Here is a 24075-nt window from a genome sequence, read left to right on the forward strand (position 1 = left end):
CCACATTCTATATTATACTTAAGTTATGTACGCGCTCTACATTCGGGAAAATATGAAACTTATTAAAAATAAATTTAATATTTTAATGGATTCCAAGAGCGACATTACATTAATAAAACTTACGCAATTATGTTTACAAAATCTTAGAATTCTAAATTTAATTATCAGAAAAACATAATAAAGCAAACCGTTCTGGGAATAAAAAAATGTAATTCAATTCCTGTTAGTCAGTTAGAATTTACAATATTTACAAAATATCAATCACAGTCGGTTACCGTCACCCGATACTTAAACAGATCCGGGGATATTGGGCGCGGACCGGTCCGTCGGGCTTCTAATAAAAATGAATAAAAACACGACAAGTCTATTCCGTATAGAGCTGCGTAACTCCGTTTCATCCCGAGCCACGAGCGGGACGAGGGAAGGACGGGAAGGGAGAAGAAGACATTGAAGCTGTCATCTGGTCGTGCCGCGCCGAACACAACTCAATCGAAAACGCGCGCGCGTCTGCGATGCACGCGTTGCGGCACGACGCTGTACGTTCACTTCGCCGATACCAAAACAGTACACTTCAATTAAACTCGTTGTATTCAACTTAGAAGGGATCGACAAACTTAAACTTCACTCAAATCCTTCTAAATCAGTGATGTTTTGTGCGTGACTTTGGATAAAGTGATATTTTTGTGGAACATCGTAAAAGTTAACAAAAACTTACCAACTCCTGAGCCATGTGACTACAACGGAACGCCGAAGTAAAAGTACGTGCATTTATCTTATTTTAACTTTATTGTAATGTTTCTTATAAATAGACTGAAAGTGGTGATTGCATCCACTCGTAGACTCTACCGTCTCTACCAGACTCGACATACATATTACTTACGTCTGTATTTACATCTATTATAAGATGTAATTGCTTGTTGGAATTTAACTGTAGTAAGTAATAGTACGGTGAAATGTTATTCTATTATAGTGAACGAAGAAATACGAATACTGTAGAGGGGTACATGAAAGCTTTTCTTAACTATTGCATTTTATGCGGACTAGTTTATTAGTTACTAGTTTATATAATTTAAAGCCCATTAACACTTCTAATTTCGTAACATATGTTTGGTTATTTGTGTAGTTTGGACACAAAAGGCTTATGCCATAAAAGTTTCTCGAACTAGAATAGTAATAAGGTCTCTCAAAAATATGTTAAACAATATAGAGACAATAACAAGAATTGCAAATGATGTTTTAAATGGGCATAAAGATTTGCATATTCGTGGCATAGAATATAAATAGTTGTTTGATCAACTATGTATGTGAGTATTATCGACGCTTTTCCCGCGACCTTAGCTGTAGTGCAAACGTGAACTGAAATAATGAGATGGTCTATTAACTAGTTGACGTAAATATATCGCGCACGGATAAGGAGGAGACATGGCTCGCATTTTGAGTAGACAGATTTATAGGCAAACCAAGTTGTAACTTCTAGTTGCGAGTTTGCTATTTGACATACGATCGTGAGCGAGCATAGGAAAGAGTTTACTAATCTGGTAATACGGAAGAAACAAGTTGTTTTTATGAACATTCTGAGAGAGGTTACAGAGTTGAAACTGTTAAAACCATGGTGAGTCTCTTTAAAATAGAATATTTTTTTTAAGTTTAGATTCCAACGTGCCATTCCATTGCTAACGTTAATGTTTCTAACAAAAGATTTATTAGACATCTGACGAAAAATGTTTCTTTGCGTGGTGCAAAAGCAGTCGTTTATAGGCAGAGCACGATTTGAAGAATGCGAAAGTGACATATTGATTGAAAACACACGATTCCTTGGATTGTAAATATTGCAGAGCTGTAAACAGAGTTGGTAATATTGATCTGTGATAATGCCGGTAGAATTTTGAATCTCTTAGGCGGTATAGCTATGTATTGTACGATCATTATCATATCGCTGCTTTGCATGAATAAGCACACAACTCAAAAAAGATAATTTATAGGAGAGCCACTTTAAATTTTAACGATATCTTCGTCTCTACATATTGTTAATTAATGAAGTTAAAAGAATGCATAATAAAGTTATAAGTAGTTATATACATAACCACTATATAGTTAGACACATAAAACTAGCTAATATATTTGATTAATCTGTACCTTTAACAGAATAATGAATTTGAGTTCTTGCAAAAAAGCGATACATTCGACAATTTATTTTAAAATACCAACAGTAGATAAACTCTACTTCATTGATTGTAGAATGAAGCTGACGTTTGTGTGAAATGACAAAAATAGATTTTTAAACACCCTACAAATTAGTCAGAATACTCATAGTGTCTAATTCTATGCTATTGCGATCAGATATATCAGAAATAAATATAAATTCTGACACATATGTTTGTCACATCCAATATAAGTCACAAGTCTTTAGGTATAAGTCCCATGGACTGTCCGACAGACCATAAAACACTCATTGACGCCAAGTGATTTATAGCGGCACTCAGTCCATAATAATGTTGTTGTTAGTACTTCCTAACTACCTGTATTGACGTCAGGGGCGCGCTCTGAATACTAAAAATACGTATAGAGCTGGAGAATCAATATTAATTTTATTATCAACTGGAAATTGCCATCCATCTGCCTAAGTACTTGAAACTGGTCGTTTTTCTCGTGAGGGTCCGGGGAAGTTTGCAATTGTAATGTTTGAAAATTATGTGCTTATTAGAAATTAAGTACCACTCCGGTGATTTCTATAAAAAAGTTCTATTAAGTGTGTAAAATTGTAACTGTGGCATTTGGCTAGCACGGTGGACTTCGGTCAAAACCCTTTGCACAGTGAGAGGAGAACCGTTTATACCAAAGGGACCAGGAAATGATATTGGGACATGACGAGGGAAGGAAAAATATGGTATCGAAGGCGTAGTTGCTATCAGACCTCTTTTCTTAGTAAATCTATCTCGTACATAACTCTATGGTCTCCATTTGTTCCGACACTTGTAACATTGAACCGAATAGGCATATTATCCAAACAATAGCCACCGAAATAGTCTTAACAACCGTTTAAAACGTTATTTCTGAAATTGCCTAAACGCGAAGCGACCGTTTAGCGGAAAATTATGTAAATGTTCTAGTTCTATGAAAATAAAGAATACAAGCGACGCGGATGCTCATGAATGATTTAAGCCTTTTCATATAAGTTATAATAACTAGCCTATTAAGGCGGCTTAAGTCTCTAGACTCTAATTTTTCGAAGTAACGAGAGTATTAGAAATTATGACGGAACAAGAAAAGCTAGGAAATTATCATCATAAGAAATGTCAAGTCAAGCCAAATATATTTCTAAAAACAGGTGTTTAAAAATTGTGTGGCTAGCGTGTCGGACAATGTTCTAAACTCTCGTGATATGTAACCCATACTCGGCAATGAGACAATAATGGTGAAAATAACTTTTGCGTTCTTCAACTCACGATAAATTCTAAGAAAAAAATCTTTGGTTTGTTTTCTACAATTGTTGTATTTGTAATTTAATCACGTTTAACACTTATTTTTGTTTGTTTACGTTTAAACGTTAGACGAAATAGGATAACGCCTAGAGCATCTCGTCTGTGATCTTTGTTTACTTACTTAATTAACTGTGAACGAGTGTCCTCATCAAGGCTATTAAGTTACATGACGTGTCCCGTGTACTATATTGTTGAAGTACTCGTCATATCGTTGGGGATGTTTATTTTAACCTCACGGCTTGATAAGCTCCACATTTAGTGCTAGACATGTTTGTCCAATAACAAACATATGAAACTTACTAAAAACGGACTTAAAGGACTTAAGAATTATCATTTATTCTGAAACTATATGATCTTTGATCCTTAAAAGGTAAATTACTCTAGATATCAATTTGTGTCAATTTTCAAGTTGCTATAAGCTGTGATTGTCCACGTATAAGGTTCGCTACGGTTATATATCTTTCTTATACCTCTATTACAGTAACAAAAAGTAGGCGTACAGCATAAAACCTTAAGAGAAACGTGTAAAGGTATCTTATGGGTCTTGGTCTAACCATAGATGGTAGTTCTCTCCATAAGCACAGACCTGGCCAGTACTAAACTATCATCTTTTTCCGTAGTATCTTATATCTTAAAATTGTCGAAGATCTGTGACAAGATAAATTTAATTACTATTTATAATGACAAGAAAAAATGTCAATAACGGTAATTTATTGAATCGAATGATGAGCGTGAATTAACAGTTATTGAGCTTAATCCCTTTCGCTGTGCATATAGAAACTAAATACGCGCACATTCCTTCACTAGATACTACTATTACAAATAATATATTCTTTGTAAAGTATGAAGGAATTAGAAATTGTGTCAGACACGACTTCCGCGCAAGGACTGGGGAATGTGGGGTATTCATTACAAGCAGTTGAATATTATACTATTCTTGATACATTAAAATTCATTTTCGAAACAAAGTTAACACCAAATAATATTGTTAATAATACTGAAGTATAATTTACTTAATTTGGACTTACTGCACGAAAGATACTTATCAAGAAGAAAATAAATAATATCTAATAATATTCAATAAAAAATGTAAATAGTCAGTAGGTCAAGTTAAAGTAAAATCATACGTAACTGTAATTATTTGAACAATGTGGGAAGGTGAATTTTATTAAATGATAAAATACATTAATTTGGATCTATATAAGTAAGTATATTTGGAAATAGTTCACTAAAATTGTGAGAAATTACACAAAAAGAGTCAAGCTTTATTTAAGTTTAAAAGTTCATCAATAAACACGGTCATAACTGAAGGCGGAACCTGTAGTTGTAACATAAAATTTATTTAAATAGACAATAACGATTGCAATATAAAAATATACTAATTTATATTAGGCACTTAAAAAGTTTTCTAGTCCGGCCGGTCGTAAACAGGCCTACGTATATTGTTTCGTATATAAAAACAATTTACGACGAATCACAATATCGAATAGCATTCCCGTTTCTTCGTTTTATGGCGTTTCACCAATTTATCGAGGGTGTTACAAAACTGAAGGTGATCGTGATACCTATATTGGGCCGTGTTTTGGTTTCAGTCACGCGTGGGGAGACCTTTCCTGTTTATATTACTTCGCACTTTTGAGCTTTATATGAATGAGTTCGAGCGAATCAAAATGAGATTAGTCACATTTTTTACGTTTAGACATATAAATTTGCTTTTTGAAAATTTGTTTTTATATAGACGTATTTCATGCAAGTAATGTTAACGTTATCTTCAGAGTTTTTGGAAGATGTTTAAGCAGTTTTTCGAAAGGCGTGAAATCTTAGTTTTCAAGTAAGTAGCAACGTCGTACTTGCTCGATTTACTTGTTATTTTACTATTAGTAGATTGAGTAGATACTTAATGTATGTCACTGGCCACTAACGTCACATTCTATTACAAAATAGAGAGAAGAAGGGACTTAGCATTGAAGAGAGCTTTATAGGGAAAAGTTTTAACATGGTAAACCACGTACGCTAAGATTTCGATCTTATAAAAAAAACAAATAATAATAACATATATGCACCGTTGCAGCTGTTGGCCACATGTGTCAAATGTCCCCGGAACCTTTGGGTGATTAATGACTTGCCCCCTATCACGTGTAGCATTGAAGGTTTGGGCGTCTTGTTTTGTAGCGACACAACTTTTGCATAACAGACTACCATCAATTTAAATAACACTGAACTAAATAACAAACATAAACTTTAGGAAATACTTATATTAAAGGTAGATGATATAAATAAAATAATTGCCAATATGCTTTTATATAAAGGTAGAGTCATAATCAGTGTTTATAAACTACTTATACTAAAATTTGAAAAGAAGAGTATTAAAATGTTACCTACTGTTACCTACACAAATTATAGAAAACTAATGAAACAAAATTGGTTGCATTATAATAATGTACTAATGTATTATATGTATAGGTCCCAAATAAAGTGGTTAATAACATTTTACTTAGTATAGCAATACCAATAAAATAATAGCAAATTAATTTGTTAAAGTATCGGTAAATTGCATTTGTAACAATTAACACCTTCCATTGGAATAAACTAAAATAGTGTGTTCTTGACACGGTAGATTAAGAGTTGCGAAATCTACCTGTTAAAATGTAGAGACCCAATTTTTTACCTCGAACCCTACTACTTCTAGCTACTGTAATTTTTGACGGGCTCAAATTTCTATTACACTTTTTTGTGTTCTTGGGATAGACTATGATTAGAAAAATAAAAGAATGGTTAAGGACGTAGGAATTATTAGTATCTACGTCAAGATCAAATGATATTAGAACGTCAAGAATAAAATGATTTTTGAAAGGTCAATAAAATTCTCCAATTTAATTTTAATAAAATAGTTTATGTTTTTTAAATAACAGTAAACAAGAGTTATCGCCAATTAATAAAAATATAATTGGATGTGTTATTTATTCATGTTAGTAACAGATAAATTTAAATATAACAAATTGTAGACCGATTTATTACAGAAAAAGACTATTTTGTCTTAGAGAAAATTAGTAGATATGTAAAAGTTCATGTATTGTATTGACCTTTACGATAAATTTAAAACGTCTTATTTTAAACTCCAACGAAACTTTCTTTAAAATTTCCGTGAAACATAAATGTCTAATTAATTGGCTTGAGTGTCGGCACCGTTCCATGTGTGCAATACATTTCACCTCATCAATAAATGTTTTTTTTTAATAATTTTAAATCGTAGGGCAAGAGTTCTTATAATTATAACTTTGTAAAATTAGATGTGAGCATCGCATTCAAACCTAGGATCCCTAGGTTGAGAGGACGAATTCATCCCTCAAAGCCATCATTTCATTTTAATGTGGATTTATGATTACGATAAATTGGAATATCAAAAATACCTAGTACATATCTACATTAGGTATACATTATAGAAGTTCTTGTTAACATTTTGTTAAACTAGTTTAAATATTTACATCTTAAGTAATAAAGCTATGTATAATTCTGTGCAACAAAAACTCCTTCCAGCCTTCGAAGTATTCTCAGTATGGGGTTCTTCTCAGAAGTAGCTTAGATCCTTAAAGGTTAGGGACGTATTGGTAACCTTGATATTGCAAATGACTCACTGAGATGATGATTCGATCTTTTGTTTACGTTATGAAAATTAATGTATCGTCAACTTTAGTGGGTCTGTTATTGTTTTGGTATAGACAACATATAAGGTAAAGAAACAAAGAAATCATGCCTAAGGACAATATATATTTAAATCTGTGTAAGAAAAGTTTCTGATAAAGAATTGAAGTAGGAAACGAGCGTTCAGTCAATTTGATAGAAAGTGGTCACTGCCGCTCATCTGTAATGAACTCAATTTAAAACAGGAGTTCTACCTGAAGCCAATCACAGTAGCGTTTCTCCTAAGAACTAAGAGTAGCCTTATACGAGTATGTAATGTCATTCCCATAGACCTGTATTGAGATATTCCACAGATTACCTACTACACGAGTCGTTCCCAGCTCAGTGACAATCCTTATAACGACTAATTTCTTTAATATAAACATTGTAATTTGTCCGCCACAATACCTTGACCCAGATTAGGCAATAAAATTCACACTTAGCGATATGCGTAAGATAACATAAGTAAAGTGTTCCTAATAGATATCAAGTAACACCGCCATTATACAGTGTTTATTGAACGATAAATCATATTTAATACTCGTTCATGTTCGCCAAATGATAACATTATTCGTATCAATGGATCTTTGCCTACAGTTTACTTGTTATAGATTATCATTTATGATTTATTACAAAATCCGTAGGAATAATACCATTGTGCGCAAAGTTTCTGTATAAATGTTCACATTCAGTTTCTTGTACCTAAGAGGGAAATCGATCATAGAGTATTAATATTTTAATGTAAACATGAGTTCACCGAGCAGAGATGGTTTATTTCATTGTAATCTTTACATTATAATCATCATGATTGCGATCATTTATTTTGGGTATTGAAATAATTTAGATGTTTATTAAAATGTAACGTAAAATTATCCTGAAGATCTATATCTTCTACCATTCTAATCTGAATGCCCTTCTGCATACTAGAAATACGTGTGTCGGTGGTAACTCTCCTGTCGAATCATCCGGGTTTACCGTACAACTTCGAAAATAGTTCAAATAATATTTTCAACTACTACTACTACTACAAAAGTGCATATCATTTCGGTCCAATTAACCTAACGAGCCTAATAAAATTAACAGCAATTAAACCAATTTGAATCACGCACCGAACAATGAGGTCTTAAGTATTTTGCGACAATTATCAATAATCTTACGCAATGCACGGGCCATAACTACACGAAAATAAGCGATTAAAATACCTTATCACCGTTGATAATGTCTGCATTGCGTTATATGAGTAATTGCATGCTAATTTGATCCCGTTAGTGCCTACTGATACTGCTATCTGTATTGCTAAATTGTCACATGTAGTGTGTGATTTGTCTTGGCTTGACGACATCGCTGAGTAGGACTTAGGTGTGTTTTACATAATATTCGACTTTATTTATTGTACATTTAGTAGATAGACGTATTGCTTTGCGAATATATCTGTGGTTATTTTTTAACGGGGTTAGTGAATCCCTAAGGTATCGTTTCTTCGCAAACTAGCTTAATAATGAGTGTGAATCTTACAAATATTGCAAAAAATCGGTATTAATTACGTAATTAATGAAAGTTAAATTTAAATTTCTTTAACATAAATCATATTTGAACCACGACTTAAGATGTCTCATTTGAGAAAGAGTTATCTGACAAAAAATAACAAATTTTCTTTTGTTTTATACTCTTAAATTATATTAAAATAAATTAAAAAGTTATAGTTATTTTGTCCCATATCTTTGTGCAATCAAAATCAAGGCAGATTTATTTAATCGTTCTACATAAGAACGAGAAGTGTAGGTAATGTTGTAATGAGGTTATCGTGGAAAGTCCGCCTCAATTAGTTCCATTGCTATGATGCAACTTTCTGTGATTGCCGAACTCCATTTAACTGTATCAGTTTAACGGTTTAATTGGAACTATTTTCAATGAGTCCATCAATGTTAGTTATATATACTTGAGGATAATGTTATGAAGACCATGGGTGATCTTTAAATATCATTATTATATGGACTTTGACGAAATTAATTAATTAAATATCAAACAATTTTGAATGTTTAAAATAGCTTGACTTTTTCCAGAAATTATTGTGTAGTTATATGTAGTATAATTAATACAATTAATAATGGAAATTTACGGAATATTGTTATTAAACAGTCTTTTTCTATGAAAATGTGATTAGATAATCATATAATTCGTATCGTGCAAATTTTGAAGGTACAGATGTCCATGGGCGGCAGTAGCCACTTACCATCAGGTGGAATGCATGCTCGTCTGCTACTCCTATATTATAAAAAAAACATTATGACGTCATACTTCAATTACCTATATATTCATATATGTATGGTATGTATGTAGACGTACTATTGAAATAAAATGTGTATCACGTATTTATTATGATCTTATTAAACAAACGATTTATTTATGATATCAGTGTCTGTAGCCAAAGAGATTTCATCTCATGCGTTGACAAATGACAACTCTTAACGTCATTTAGCGCAGATAACTTGCAAACGGAGTGTTTAATGGTGCAAGTTGTAATGGTGCAGTGCATGTTATCACCATCGTACTAGGGATGAGCTATATTTATCGATATTAAAGAAAATAATAGCGACATGTAAATATCGATATTTTTAATAAGATGTCGTTATTGCTTTTTCTTGATTTAAGAATGAGCGCTAAATTACATTGCGAAAATAATATCGGTTGTATGGAATGAATATCTATGTCTTTATCGAATGTCTATTCAATAACTACCCAATTCAATTACAAGTGAACTCAGCTGCAATAATCATTCGATGTTGTTTATTAAAAAGGTAGGTTTCAATAAATAATTTTCAGTTGGTCATGGTTTTCTATCGTAACATTACGCTCTAAACATGTTACCAAACCATCGTTATGATAAAATATTTTTTGTCGACAGTATCAAAAAATAGATAATAAGAATAAATTTATTTTATTAATTTTTTTATCAATATATATCGATATTGATATCAAGAGCTTAAATTTTTATCAATATATTATTTAAGCTCGTGATATCAATATCGATATTTTATCAATATCGCTCATTCCTACATCGTACACAGGTGTCCCGTAGCCTTGCACCGATTCCCTGAAGCGAGCTAGACATTCCGTTGCCACGGTGTAAAGTGGCCCTAACTACTCGGAACTGAACGGCGATTGCAGGGCGTAAGTGTTCTGTGAAAATGCCCATACGGCCCTCATGGTACACTTCGGATCCTAAAATGATTTGTGGATAAAATGTGTGAATGTGTCCTGTGCATTTTCCAAAAACATCTTAAAATGATATTTCTAGAATCAGTTGGCTTATGACTTGTCTTAAAGAATGTAATTTTTATGCTACTTTAGAAGTAAAGTAATCATCTTATTAATCTGACATCCTAATGGTTTTAAATTCGATTCATGGTAAGGCATATATATAAATGCAGAGAATTTTCTAAATTACCTAACATGACAAATAGAACATTAATATTCTGTTTTTATCATTATTAGGTAGGTACCTACTTCTTCGTCACTCAATAAGTCGTCATAGCGTATCCTTAAAACTAATTAAGTAGTAAAACAAAACCGAACTAAGTAGGTTAAGTATAATTGCTTTTCTTACGTTGATGGTTTATTGTTGTTTTTTACCCAAAAGTATACGAGGTATAGTGCAATATATCCTTACACCACTTGGAACAAAAGGCATGCGGGCACTTGATAAGACCTTCATATCTCATGGTGCTCGAATTACACTCCACAAATAAAATAAGTAAGGAAATAAAACATTTTCCTAATATTCTGAGTAAAGTATGTTCTTGATTAACGACATGTATCTAATATTCATGAGTAAACAAGACAAAATGCAAACTATTTATCATTTGGCAATTACCTTTTATTCAAGGCTAAGTTGGTACGCATATAGTCTGAGTATGTACAATTGTACATTTCTCTTATTCCAAATCTTTTAGGTTCCTCCTAACATATGTACTTCCTAATAAGTCCTAATTGAATTACCTATACTAAATGTACTCTAATGTATTATGCGACACAAAATATGTAATAAAATGGCAAATTGGTACGCTACGAACTGAATTGAATGTTTGTTTTTAGATAAGCAGGTGATTATTCTGCCATATAGTGACTTTACGTCAACATTAGATATGAAACACGTGTAAAGAGAAAACCACCGTATAATTTAACCACTATATAAATATGCATAACTAAAATAAGTAAAGATATCAAAGACACAGAACGATATGGTAGCAAGAAAAGAAATACAAATTTAGTCATAATATCCTCGACACTTGAAAATCTTGTGTATGAAATTCTCTTTTTGAAAAAAATATATAATCTTTATACGAACAAACTTATTAATACCTAAATAACATATAAAGAGGGAATCAATGGGAAGATTCGTAGAATACCTGTTACCTACTGGGAAAAATGGCGTAGGTATTTACAAGATATTTACATGTGGTCAATGATCAATTTTTTTTTTTTTTTTATAATATAAGAGTAGCAGACGAGCATGCAGTCCACCTGATGGTAAGTGGCTACTGCCGCCCATGGACATATGTAATCAACCCCAGATAGGATTAGATATTCCTACCTGAGGTCGGCCACAGATGCGCCGCTACCCCTGAGGACTAAGCTGGAACGCCTCGGAAAAGTCTGTCTCCCTTACCACACCCTTCAAACCGGAACACAGCAGCGCTTAACACTGCTGTTATTAGGTAGAAATAGGTGTGGCGGTGGTGCCGCCGGAGTCGAACCACAAAGGGTTCTACCACCTTTTAAATGGATCAATGAATGACCATTACAGATACCTAGTTTTATACCAACAAACTTTGTCGCAAACAATAAGATGTTTGCCCAATCAATTGTCGGTAACAACAAGCAACAAAGAGGTGCGCAGTAATTCAGGCTTAACTTTAAGTGACTTACAAATATCTCAAGTATTATTTTCATACCAACAAACATTCTCACAGACAAAAAAACATTAGTGGTATAGCTACAAATAGCTGGTTACGGATACCTGATGGTCAGATGTTTGCCCAATCAATTGTCAATAACAACAAGCAGTAATGAGGTACACGGTAACTCAGTATTGTGACCTACAAATATCTCAAGTACTATTTTTACACCAGCAAACATTGTCACAAACAACAAACACTAGTGCTATAGTAACGAATGTCCTTAGCTGGTTACGGATACCTGACGGTCAGGTGTTTGGCCAATCAATTGTCAATAACAACAAGCAGTAATGAGGTGTACGGTAACTCAGTCTTAAGTGACCTACAAATATCTCAGGTACTATTTTTACAACAACAATCATTGTCACAAACAACAAACATTAGTGGCATAGCTACGAATGTCCTTAGCTGGTTACGGATACCTGACGGTCAGGTGTTTGGCCAATCAATTGTCGCTAACGACAAGCAATAATGAGGTGCGCGGGAACTCAGTTTGTTTACACAACTGGTTAGAGCTTGCCGCGCGTGCACTAAAGCTACTGTTGTAAAAAGCATTTTACATTATGCGATCCGTGCACGATTAGACAGTTTCTATAATAGCAGATACGTAATTTTGCTTGGTGTAAATGTAGCTACAGGTCTTGTGTGCAGTACTCGTATATTATACTATTTGCTTACATAATATGTGATACGTCAGTTTACATAAAGTAAAGGAATGTTGTGTAGCTAAGCTAAGAAAACGTATCACAAATGATTATATGAAAATCTTGTAAATCGATCACAATTTGTATACATAGTAGACAATTTAATAAAAACATTTTAACCGTTTTGAAGTCAAATCTTAATGGTTTTTGTTAGCAACTTGCTTTTCAGGTTATAACGTTGCTGAAAGAGAAAAAAATATACAATTACGATTAAAAATAGAATTGAATATAAGGCCATCTAACTTTGCCTCGATCTAAATCTTTAACTCCTTCATTTTTCGTCAAGAATCCGTCATAATAACAATATGATTTGATCATATTTTATAAAGAGTTACGCAAACTATACTATTGACGTTTCGAATACCGAGAAACATTTCTATAGATGTCCACAAGAACGTGGCCTGAGTTCCAACGGTGTTGACTTGTTGACTCTGCGAGCAATTACTAACGCTTTTTACACTTACATGCTAACCGTCTTACGTTTGGGAGATATGTCGCAGGGTCGCAGGACGGCCAGTGTGAAAATGGAATGACGACGGAATGATGGGTTATGGAAGATTTTTTTATTTATTCGTTATTTAGTTTTTATTTTCTCTATAATATATTTTTAACTCAACTTCTGGTAGATTAGTAGTCATGAAACTGTGAATGTATAGGGTTACTACGACTCAAGTCTTCCCGATAACGGTATATTGTAAATTCACTTATGGTTTTGTAAGTATATCATGGAATATGCCAGAATAAAATAAAAATTCTGATACCTATTTCAGCTCTATCCACAAAATAACAATAAAGTGATTGTTTGATCTGAGTGTTTATGTTTGTTTTTGCGTTTTTATGGCAATCAAATCGAGTTAACATGTTTTCGTATGGGACGAGAATCATATCACCTTGATATGAAGATATTTTGAAATAAGGTACAAATTTGTACTACTCAAATATTCATACGTACACATGTACGACTAGGTATGTTATCCGTTACATTACGTTAAAGTACATTTTATGTGGTTCGTGGTTGTCCCTAGAAAGATGTCTATAATTATGTAGAACGTACATGTACCCTAACTTGGTGCCGAATAGCAATTCTTTGAACCCGTACTTATCATTATTTCGTGCCTCACGACCGAGTTCCCTTCTTTGAAATGGTCAGTAGTTGAATCTGTGTCTATTTCTCCACCCACTTCATAGGAACAGGTTTAAAACATATTGAAGTTATACTTCTTTTGGCGCGTTTGGGAAAAATATAACAGTATTTTTTTAGTACACCGACAACTAAAATTGACACCTTATGGTGTGTAAATTTCCTAAACAACTTTATAGTTGGTTAGGAAATTTCGCAAATTTTGTAGAAAAGTGTTACAGAAATTTTTAAATATATTTTTTCAGATATGAAATGATATTAGGTACATAACCCGATACGATACACAATATTATGCTTACAATTATACTCATACATACTTACATATGATACGGTACGTAGATATCAATCAATTTGTAATTGTTTGTATTGTTTTGTAATAGTTTCACTTCTTTTACGTGTATACATTAATACTCTATTTCTATTAAGTACGCCAAAGAAGTATTATTTCTTTTATGTGTACATAAGAACATACATACACGCGCGCTTTTTATATATCTACACTACAGTTTAATTAAAAAAACAGATGACTCACGTACATGTGCTTATCTTGGTCACGGTGACATTTCTGTCCTTATTGTATAGCAATAAAGGTTATGGAGGCAAGTCGGAGGCTGGATTGTTATTGTAAAGTAACACTTGGTAGAGCGCAGCGAATGCGTGGACATCTTAAGTTGTCACTTTGTTTTCTTTCCATTGGGCACTCTTCTGGTCGTCGACCCGGTACTTGAGTTTATTGCCTAGGGATGACAAACTACGAAATAGAATATAGATAGTTATTAATATTTTGTATCTCATGTTAGTTGTTTTGTGTATGATTCATGTAAGTTTGCTCATTGGTCCACCATTATCATGATCAACAACGGATGTAAATAGTATCTCCTAATATCTTTTCCTTATTAAAAATGTAATAGTGATTGATTCACAGACAATGCACACTATATTTCGGTGAGTCTTGAAATGTGTATCATATTTTAAGTTTACATAGATGAGAATTAACATGTTATTTTTAAATCCATTTGCACGTATTTATGTACACGTCGCTAAATAAGGTTAAAATGGTTAGCTTTAAAAAATTGAACAGCAAATATTCATCAAAACAAAGCCACATGAAATCTTGCGCTCAGTAATTTCGCACTCAAATGGCAGCTCAATTCCTTTTTGCTGCCAGTAATTGCTTACAAAAACTGCTTTCCTTTCAAAGTGACCCATAAAGCGAGGCAAGAAACGGATGCAAAAAGCTTAGCAATCTAGATTGAAATTACATCGGGATCATTAGCCTTAATCGCTCGTATCCGTCAGCGTTTCTCAAACATTGAGATTGCGCGAGCGTGGATAAGTAGGTAATCCCGGGTGACATCCCGTCTGAGCGTTCTCGGAAGCGGCTTGGTAAACTGGCAAACACGTCCACCGCTACTCAGTTACACGTTTACTGATGTAATGCAGGGCTGCCGGGATTTTACATACAGATAATAGTACGCGCTATATAATATAGGGCTGCCCAAATTCACAATTGAGATATATACGCTAATGGTTGAAGTTTAAGATCGATTTGATTCATTTTGATTTTTAAATAAGTTTTTTATTACACTTGCGTAGTTATTCTTAAAGCCCTAATTATATAAGTGTTATTTTTTTGTAAAAAACATTATTTAACATCTTATAAAATTGTTTTCTGCATTATGTTTGCTATAATTTGTTATACATTATTTAATTGAATATAATGATCAAGCCGGAAGATAAAATGCGATTAACAGTTATCTACCATTAGTAAAATTACCAACTAATTTATTGTTAATGTTTATTAGTTGCAATTTACTCGCAATAAGCTAATACTTTAGTTCAACCATTACTTGATTGTTTGAAACCATGTTTCTTTCTATTTACTGCAGATAGAGTCGTTAACTGTGTTCAACTTCCTGTTTTCCTTTATAGTATAAAGTTTATACGATCAGCCAAGAATAAGTTGTAAAAGTCTAACATAGGCACTACATTAAAATATGGTTGTTTCGTGTTATTTAACTACTCTTAGCAATAATGGGGATCAAAAGGCTTTCAGTTATGGATCATTACGCTACCTTACCTCGAAGAAGACTACACACAGAATATTAGGTGAAATGTTTAGGCATCTCAGTTTCGTCATCTCAATTTCATCATCTCAATGTGTTCAACCTGAATGCAAGTGTAACTACAACCAATATCCATAACAATTTTAATAAAGACAACACAATATTAAAAAAAATGTGAGCCGTCACGGGACGCCTGGCAGATGTGAAACATCGACATTATTTTGTAAAAGTAGGTAATATGCAGAAAAAAACATATTAATTTTTTAATGTTCATATTTATAACAAATAAGAAAAAACTTTCGTGCGCTGCACGCCATCAGCTGATTTTGAAATACAATTCTGTCAGTCTTAATAAATTTATTCTCTGAGAAGAATGACATTAAAATTAATTAATAATTTAAAAACATTGTATGCAATGATTTTTATGTGAATTTTAATCTACCAAGATAGTAGATTTTACATTTGCTGGCGCTCAAAACACACCAAATATACGCGTGCTTAATGCACAGATAAATGCATACTTTAATTATAAAAAAATAATTAACTTACTGATGACTTGATGGTGTGTCATAGTGTGATTTTGCTTTCTTTGCAGAAGGCTGATCACTTTCACTCTCTAAATTATCACGGTCAGACATTTTATTATCAGAAAAATAAGCGGGCAATACTTAAAACATACAAAATACGTCAAGTGGTGTAAAACGAGTTAAAACGACTCCAGTCGCTCTCGCGCGGCGTAGTAATACACACGAATGTCACTGAACACGTTAAACGTCATTATTTTGAATTTTAAGCCTCAAAATGCCTTCTTGTGCAATGCATAAATGCAAAAATTATGCTCGAAAAAGAAACAAGATTCATGGAATCACCTATCACACGTAAATGAAGAGAAATTATTAAATTTTGTTTATTTTTCGTGTTCGATCCGCCATGATTACATGAGTAACCAGAAAGAGACAAAGTATGTTTTTGTCAATGAAAGTGATAAAGACGCAAAATGCATGACCATGCATTTTGCGTCTTTATCACTTTCATTGACAAAAACTTTCATTGATTGAATTGAACTGTCATAGATCAATGAAAAAATTTTCATTGATCTATGACCATAGATCAACAGAACAGAAGTGACATTTTATTGAAGCTCACGATGTTCATACGTGTATGTTATAGTTTAAGATCCCACTGCTTAATTTTTATATTAGTGTGTTTTAGTCAAAATATAACTTTTTATAGTTTATTTTAATAAAATAAAATCGATATATGGGAAATTCTGTATCCTAATCTCTAAATTTTCTTCGATATCTGTGGTAAATAATAAAAAATATTACCATAAAATTTATATAGGATAGTATACGGTATTTTAAAATTTCTTTAATTGAATAAATTAACCCAAACATAATTTAATAAACAATCTTTGTATAGCCAGAAATTAATCCTCAAAAAGACCACGGTAAGATTATATAAAATTCGCATGTCACGATGTTAGTTACTGTACTCCTGCGAAACGCTCTTACTGATTTTCATCAAAATTTATATGCATATTCAGTAAGTCTGAGAATTGGCTACTATCTATCTATTTTTCATATCTCTTAAGTGATAAGGGTTGTTCACCCTTAACATTTTTTTTATTTATATGGCAACACAATGTTTGCTGGGTCAGCTAGTACATTTATAAAATGTACACAACTTTGCAATTAATGGTCGTGTGTAAAATAAAACTGAAAATAATAAACATAAATTAGTAAAGATACTTCGCCGCCTTGAAATTGAATGAAGCCACAAACGGCTTATTAGTAAGTTTTTTTTTTAATTCTTGACAAATAAAAACATTTTTAGAGAAAATTTACAAATAAATAACTAATACTGCGTAATTTACATAATAGATAAATAATTATTTCAAATATTTTAGGGACATTTTAGCACGGAGACGTGGCAAAACTTTTTTACGCAACTATTTCAATTCTCAAAACTGGGTACATTTTCTTGTTAGGCGTGAGTAATCTTTACTAATATACGATAATAAATATAAACAATTTTTAAATCGTATATTTTAAACCAGTCGATACATCTGTATAGATACATTCTTTCATCAAATTATATATTTATATAATAATAATTTATTTAGTTAAACTGTACTATAACATTTCTACGTAAACGATGTACTAAAACTATTATCGACAGTTCTGGACATTTTTTACCTTCTGTTCCATTATTTCATTGTCTTTGACAAGCATGAGTATCAATGAGAAATATACGTCCATACGTCCCGTTTTTAACGGGACAGTCCCTTTTTTCGATGCTTCGTGCCGTTGTCTCCGAAATGAACCGTTGCCATTGTCAATTAAGTAACAGTAAATATTATAATTGTGAAAAAAACATGGGGTGCTCCATTTATCAGTTTTCATAAAGCGCCCCACATTTTTTGCACAATTATACTATTTACTTTTCCTTAAATGATTCCTAGATTGAAAATTATTTTCTACTTTTTAGTTAATTTTATCATAAAAGCGTGTTTTTTATTATTTCTAACTATATTTTTTCAAGTAAAAAGTATTTGACATAAAAAAATCGATGTCCCGTTTTGACTGAAGTAATCATTGGTCACTATATTCCATGGTCAATATTTACGTTTGCGTACACTTGAAACGCAAGGTCAAACACTAGTTGTCTTTTTTTATCACATTGTTCTAATAGCTCTGTCCCTTATAGAACATTTGTCTATGTAGTTAAAGGTAATCGTCGCCACGCCAGAAATCTTTTTTACGTGCGGCTATAGATGTTTCACATCAAAAAAAGGAATGTAGTCTCCGTCAACCTTAAAGCATGTTAATACATTATTTTTATTAATTTCTTATATTCGATTTTAAGTAGTTTGAACAAAGTCGTTCTCGATAACAAAGAGTCTATGGTAGGCTTCGATCAGTTGGTATTGTTGATCGAAGACGGTAGGAAACTATTTCCCAGCATTGAACTATCCCATGGGTTGACGATGACATAATTTAGGAAAAACATCGTCTTAAATTCAAGCCAGAAAATAGCTGAAGCAATAATCAGTAATAGCACCAATATCAATAACAGTGCCAATAAAAATGCTAATAACAATACCAATAACAATATTAATAACAAAAGCAATCTTGTTGCAGGGGATGTGGTTGGTAACCGCAGTGGTGGCGCTGGGTGTGGCCGTGGCGTCCGCGACGCCGTGCGAGGAGGCGCGCATGAGGTGCGCCTACCGCATCGGCTGCGGCGCCGCCCTCAACAACTACATGCTGCTGTGCAACGAGGTGTTCTCCGAGCCAACCACTGTGTGCCCGAAGGCGTGCGAACATGCGTTGATTGCGCTCACGTCCACTGAAGAGGGGAAGGAGCTCATGAATGTGAGTATGCTACCAAAATACGGTGCTAATCTAAAACTCTTGGTAGTGAGTGAGGTCTAGTCATTGCCTTTTTTGTGTTGTAGCACTATTGTCTTATAATTTAAAGGGAAAATTCACAAGACAGGGATGCCACTTAATTTAAGGTTACAGGATACAAGTTAGGCACAGCATTTGTGATTAATCTCAGCTAGGATTTCTTCTGTTTTTCAGCCACTTATTTATATCCATGGATGACAGATCCACTTAAAAGTTTCATATATTGCTTTAGCATTAGCTTTAAAAGTGTCGTCAAAGATTTTCATATGAAGTTATTTAAATTCGCGAAGTATTTCTTAGATTTAACTTCACCTGATGTTGCAAAGACCTGTAGGTGAACCTTAATGGTGGTGTATAAAGTGTATCAAGGTGATAGACTATTTTAGAATTAAATACCTACATTGTTTCTTAAAACCGAGTAATCTCAGTTTGGTCAAATCTACAGTCTACAATCAAAAGATACCCAGTCCACAAATTACTCGATTATACAATTGTTATTATTGATGCCCATTCATCTTGTTTAATTTGTCTAACGAGTGTTTATGGAGCCCAATCACATTCATGCTCATAAATGAAGTGTTCAGTTGTGCTAAGGTTGAACTTGTCACAATAAGTTCTCATCAACGGTTGTTTATAAAGTGTCTTCCAATTGAGAATACGTCCAGCGTTTATTGACCTCTTATTGTGGCGAGAAATTACTTGTTATGGTTATTAAGTGCAGGGGAGAGAGGTCTTGTGACGTTGGGGCAGCGAGAGCGCAGACGCCTAGTAATAAAATCTAATTTAGACGTCAGATTTGTCGGACACGACGCAACGCCATTACGAGGGTCGCGGTTGTCGACCTCGCCTTGACGTAGACGTAGACAAATATGGACATGATGTGATGTTTTACACTTTTCGATTACCTTCATAAAGCACGGCATTGAATATGCCATGTAGAGAAAATTTCCATTTACGGAATTTAAATTTTGAATCTGTACGAAGATACTCCTTGTATGTTTTAAATATGTATTTTATATAAAAACTTATATAATAGCATCAGCGATAAGGCAGTGTAGGCAATATATCGACTTCTATATAGTCGGATTTTAGATAGGCTTTATTATTACTTTGGTGACTATTGCCATTTCATAAGTCACGTTCGGAGGTCTCGGTGGAGTTCGACATTTTCATTATAAGGTAGCAGTAATTTGGAAGCCGGATTGACCAACCCATATCTACTCGTAACTACCTTATTAAATTGGATTCTGTAGACCTCCTAGAGCTACAGAGAGAACTATTGCCATGTAGTAGAATGTGAACATGAGCTATAGCTCCATAACAACTTACTCTAAAACGGATTTCTGAAACAATTCTAATCCGATTTGAATTCTTGGCTTTTGCTTACGATTATACTTTGTAGAGTAGAAAGACATGCGACCTCATTTGTACCTATTTTCTTAGGTGTAATAAATATGTAACACAAATACATATTCATGTGCTAATAACTTATCTGTGCTCGCTTATAAACATAAATAAAGCTAATTTGTTAAACTGTAAATAATGGTTTATAAAAGAGATAAGAATATGTATTTTAAACTTTTATTGCAATTTATAGCTACAGTTACAGGCAAAATAAAGTGAGGAGATGACAAACGTAATTTCTTTTAGACGATTTCTTAGAAACAGATATTTTCTGCACTCGGCTCTAATAAATCAATCTTATAACATTTCTTTAAAAAAAACTTAACGTGTAACCTTTAGAATTTTGCATTTTATTTGCGCTAGAAAAAAACAAATGTACTTTACATATTCCCATTTGTTTTTTTTTTTCAAGGAAATAAACTCCTTTTTGTTATTAGTTTATCTTTGGAATTACCGTCGAAATCGATTTAACTTTGATTTCGTTTAATGCAACATGTGGTAACAATATACCAAAAAGTTTAAATAAATAGACAACTTTGACTATTGTCTTTGACTTTGTCAGTTATTTATTTACGCCACTGATTAGCGTTATTAAAGTTTACTGTCAAGTTAGTCTACAAGTATAATATTTTACGTGCAATGGAGAATTTATTATAAAGACCCCATAAAAATGTAGTGTTATGAAGGCTCTATTACACCCAGTATTTATTAAACGTAAAATTTAACAATTTGCTATTAAACTTCAAGTTGTGCTACTTTATGTATTGTAACAAGGCGACCTCCCTGCTAGGGTTTCTTAATGGATTTTGCGCCTAGTTTTGTATTCATTTTAACTTGAATGCAAGGTGCATTGTACATTGAATCGATAACTGAAAAAGCAACGAAAATATGATAACCTTTGTAATCTTAATGTCACCGAAAGTTCACGATCGTGTTGCCGTATAAAATAATTGGACAAATGTCAGCTTTATTATTTATGATACGAAGAAATAAGTACCTTATATTCACGACTTTAGCCGACTTAATTTATTTTATAGCGAAGAGTCTCATAAATAAACAAATTTACAGAATTTGAGTGTCTTGTTTATAGGTTTCTTTTTGTAGTTTTCTCGTTATAACGAACAAGTTTTTTATTTGACCACATAAAGACCATTAAAATATAATTGACTTGCTTTGAATTTATCTTCGTTGATAAAGTTAGTTTGTAATGGCGGCTAACGGTGTGATTACTGAGGTGAGGCCATTGGGCAATGTGTATCGAAACGCAGGGCAAAGGAGCGGCTGCGTTCAGCCTTGAGATTTGACGTCTTGATCGGGACCTACCGCAGCGTTCTTGCGCAGGCGCAGGTGTTGCCGCGTTCTCACAAAAAATATAGCGTAAGACGGAGGCCACTCTTTTATTTATCTGTGGCATCGATTCAACATCACCAATAAATTGTGTTTTAATTAAATGTTCCCGTCAAAAGCGGTCAATTAGTTACGTCGATACAAATGTCGCGTTCACTCACTCATAAATTCCATTTCGAAGCAGATTCTGAATATGTTATATTTGCAATGGTTTATGCTAATGTGTGGCCAATTAGGAGAGATGTAGTAGTAACATATGCCACTGCATCCGTTTCATCATGTTTCGTGCTAGGGTTCATCTACCTCTATTTTACTACTATGTAACTGTCACAAATCTGTTAGAAATGAATAAAATGCAATACGCATAATAGTAAATTGACGAGCGCGTGAATTTATACTATGTGTACGAATGCCACAACTAAGTATGTAAATAAATCTATAATAAAATAACACTAAAAGCTAAAAGCTAAAGCACTAAAAGAAGATTGATGTTAACTCATTGGCGAATTACTTTCGCTCTACATGTTCGTCGTGTGTTGAATTTTGGCAAAGACTTTCGACTTATTTATTATCTTGGTCTGTTGGCGGATAATATTGCGTAGTGGCGATGTTGTGACAACTAATATTATACTACTGTTACTTTGATATTATATAATATAAGATTTAGCTGGCAATTGATCACAAAAATATCTTAGTTATGTGATTTTTTTTTGTGACAATATCTAAATAAATTTCAAAAGTGTATGGTTTCCAAATATATAGATACTTAATTATAAAATATATTTTTCTTTGTAGATGCAACAAAATATTAACATGTAACTTACAATGAAATACTGGCAAACGTAATTCAAGATTAAAAAGTAATTTTGTAATGCTCCGGTAATCTCATCGTTTCTGGTGTCGTAAAATATTTTTACGAACCTAGTACATTATCCGAAATAATGAACACTGGACGTAAATTTACGACTTTCCCTGAAAGTTTACATTAGAGGGCGATAAATCGAGCTTTTATAAAAACAGTCATTTTATACACACTATAATGGTATAATTTTGTTACAGTGTCGGTGTGAAAACGAGTACTGCGAGGAAGCGAAGCAACGGATCGACATTTGTCGGCCGCAGGTCTTGAAAGGAGCAGCGAACGCTACATCGTCCTGTCGACTTTCAGAACTCATCTGCTTGGCTGACGCACAGTGTGCGATGGCCCTTAGCTACTACCGTCAACTATGCAGATCCGTGTACCGCGGTAGAAAATGCTCAAACAAATGTCTCAACTCCATCGAAATATTACGTAAACAGGAAAAGGCGGCCGCGCTAATGGCATGCCATTGTGACGGCAATGAAGAATACGACTGTCCACGGATGCAGAACAACGTGGCTAGGCTATGCTTTCATAAACATTCGAAAAATCATACAAAAGGTTACGATAGAGGCTACAATGAGAAGCATCATAAGAGACCACCGCACCAGGACCTGCAGTCTGCAGCGAATTCCGCTGGCGTTACGGGTCTCTTAATATTAGTCTGTGTATTTCTTACTAGGTTCAACTCGTGACACATGTACATTCTCGGGGTCTACCTCATCCTAGGAAACTAAGTTTTAAGTCGTAAGCATCAAAGTACAATGCTTGTTGTAAATATGTACAGTAATATAGTGCATCGAGCGAGGGATTGCAAGGGTATAAGATAGTGATTTTTTATAGTATAGGAGTAGCAGACGAGCATGCAGTCCACCTGATGGTAACTGGCTACTGCCGCCCACGGACATCTGCAATCAACCCCAGATAGGATTAGATATTCCTACCTGAGGTCGACAACAGATACGCCACTACCCCTGAGGATTAAGCTGGAACGCCTCGGAAAAATATGTCTGCTTTACC

The 24075-nt window shown here is 33.5% G+C and overlaps 1 protein-coding gene across 1 annotated transcript; it reads left to right on the forward strand.

The window, feature by feature from the left end:
• Nucleotides 1-479: 479 nt before the first annotated feature.
• On the forward strand, nucleotides 480-24023 carry LOC140752164 (growth arrest-specific protein 1). The gene is made up of 3 exons (XM_073086351.1): nucleotides 480-758; nucleotides 19176-19409; nucleotides 23256-24023. Exons 2-3 carry the CDS (start codon nucleotides 19179-19181, stop codon nucleotides 23748-23750), a joined length of 726 nt encoding a protein of 241 aa, XP_072942452.1. The 5' UTR covers nucleotides 480-758; nucleotides 19176-19178; the 3' UTR covers nucleotides 23751-24023.
• Nucleotides 24024-24075: the final 52 nt, after the last annotated feature.

The sequence above is a fragment of the Epargyreus clarus genome, unplaced genomic scaffold, assembly GCF_041222505.1.
Source record: "Epargyreus clarus isolate Ecla_fem2 unplaced genomic scaffold, WU_Ecla_fem_2.2 ptg000024l, whole genome shotgun sequence".
Classification (NCBI taxonomy): domain Eukaryota; kingdom Metazoa; phylum Arthropoda; class Insecta; order Lepidoptera; family Hesperiidae; genus Epargyreus; species Epargyreus clarus.

What these genes read in the sequence shown, in the direction of transcription:
- LOC140752164 (XM_073086351.1), top strand. Translation starts at nt 19,179, where the DNA reads ATGTGGTTGGTAACCGCAGTGGTGGCGCTGGGTGTGGCCGTGGCGTCC. An exon ending in AGGGGAAGGAGCTCATGAAT is followed by an intron (nt 19,410 to 23,255) that starts GTGAGTATGCTA and finishes ATTTTGTTACAG; the next exon opens with TGTCGGTGTGAAAACGAGTA.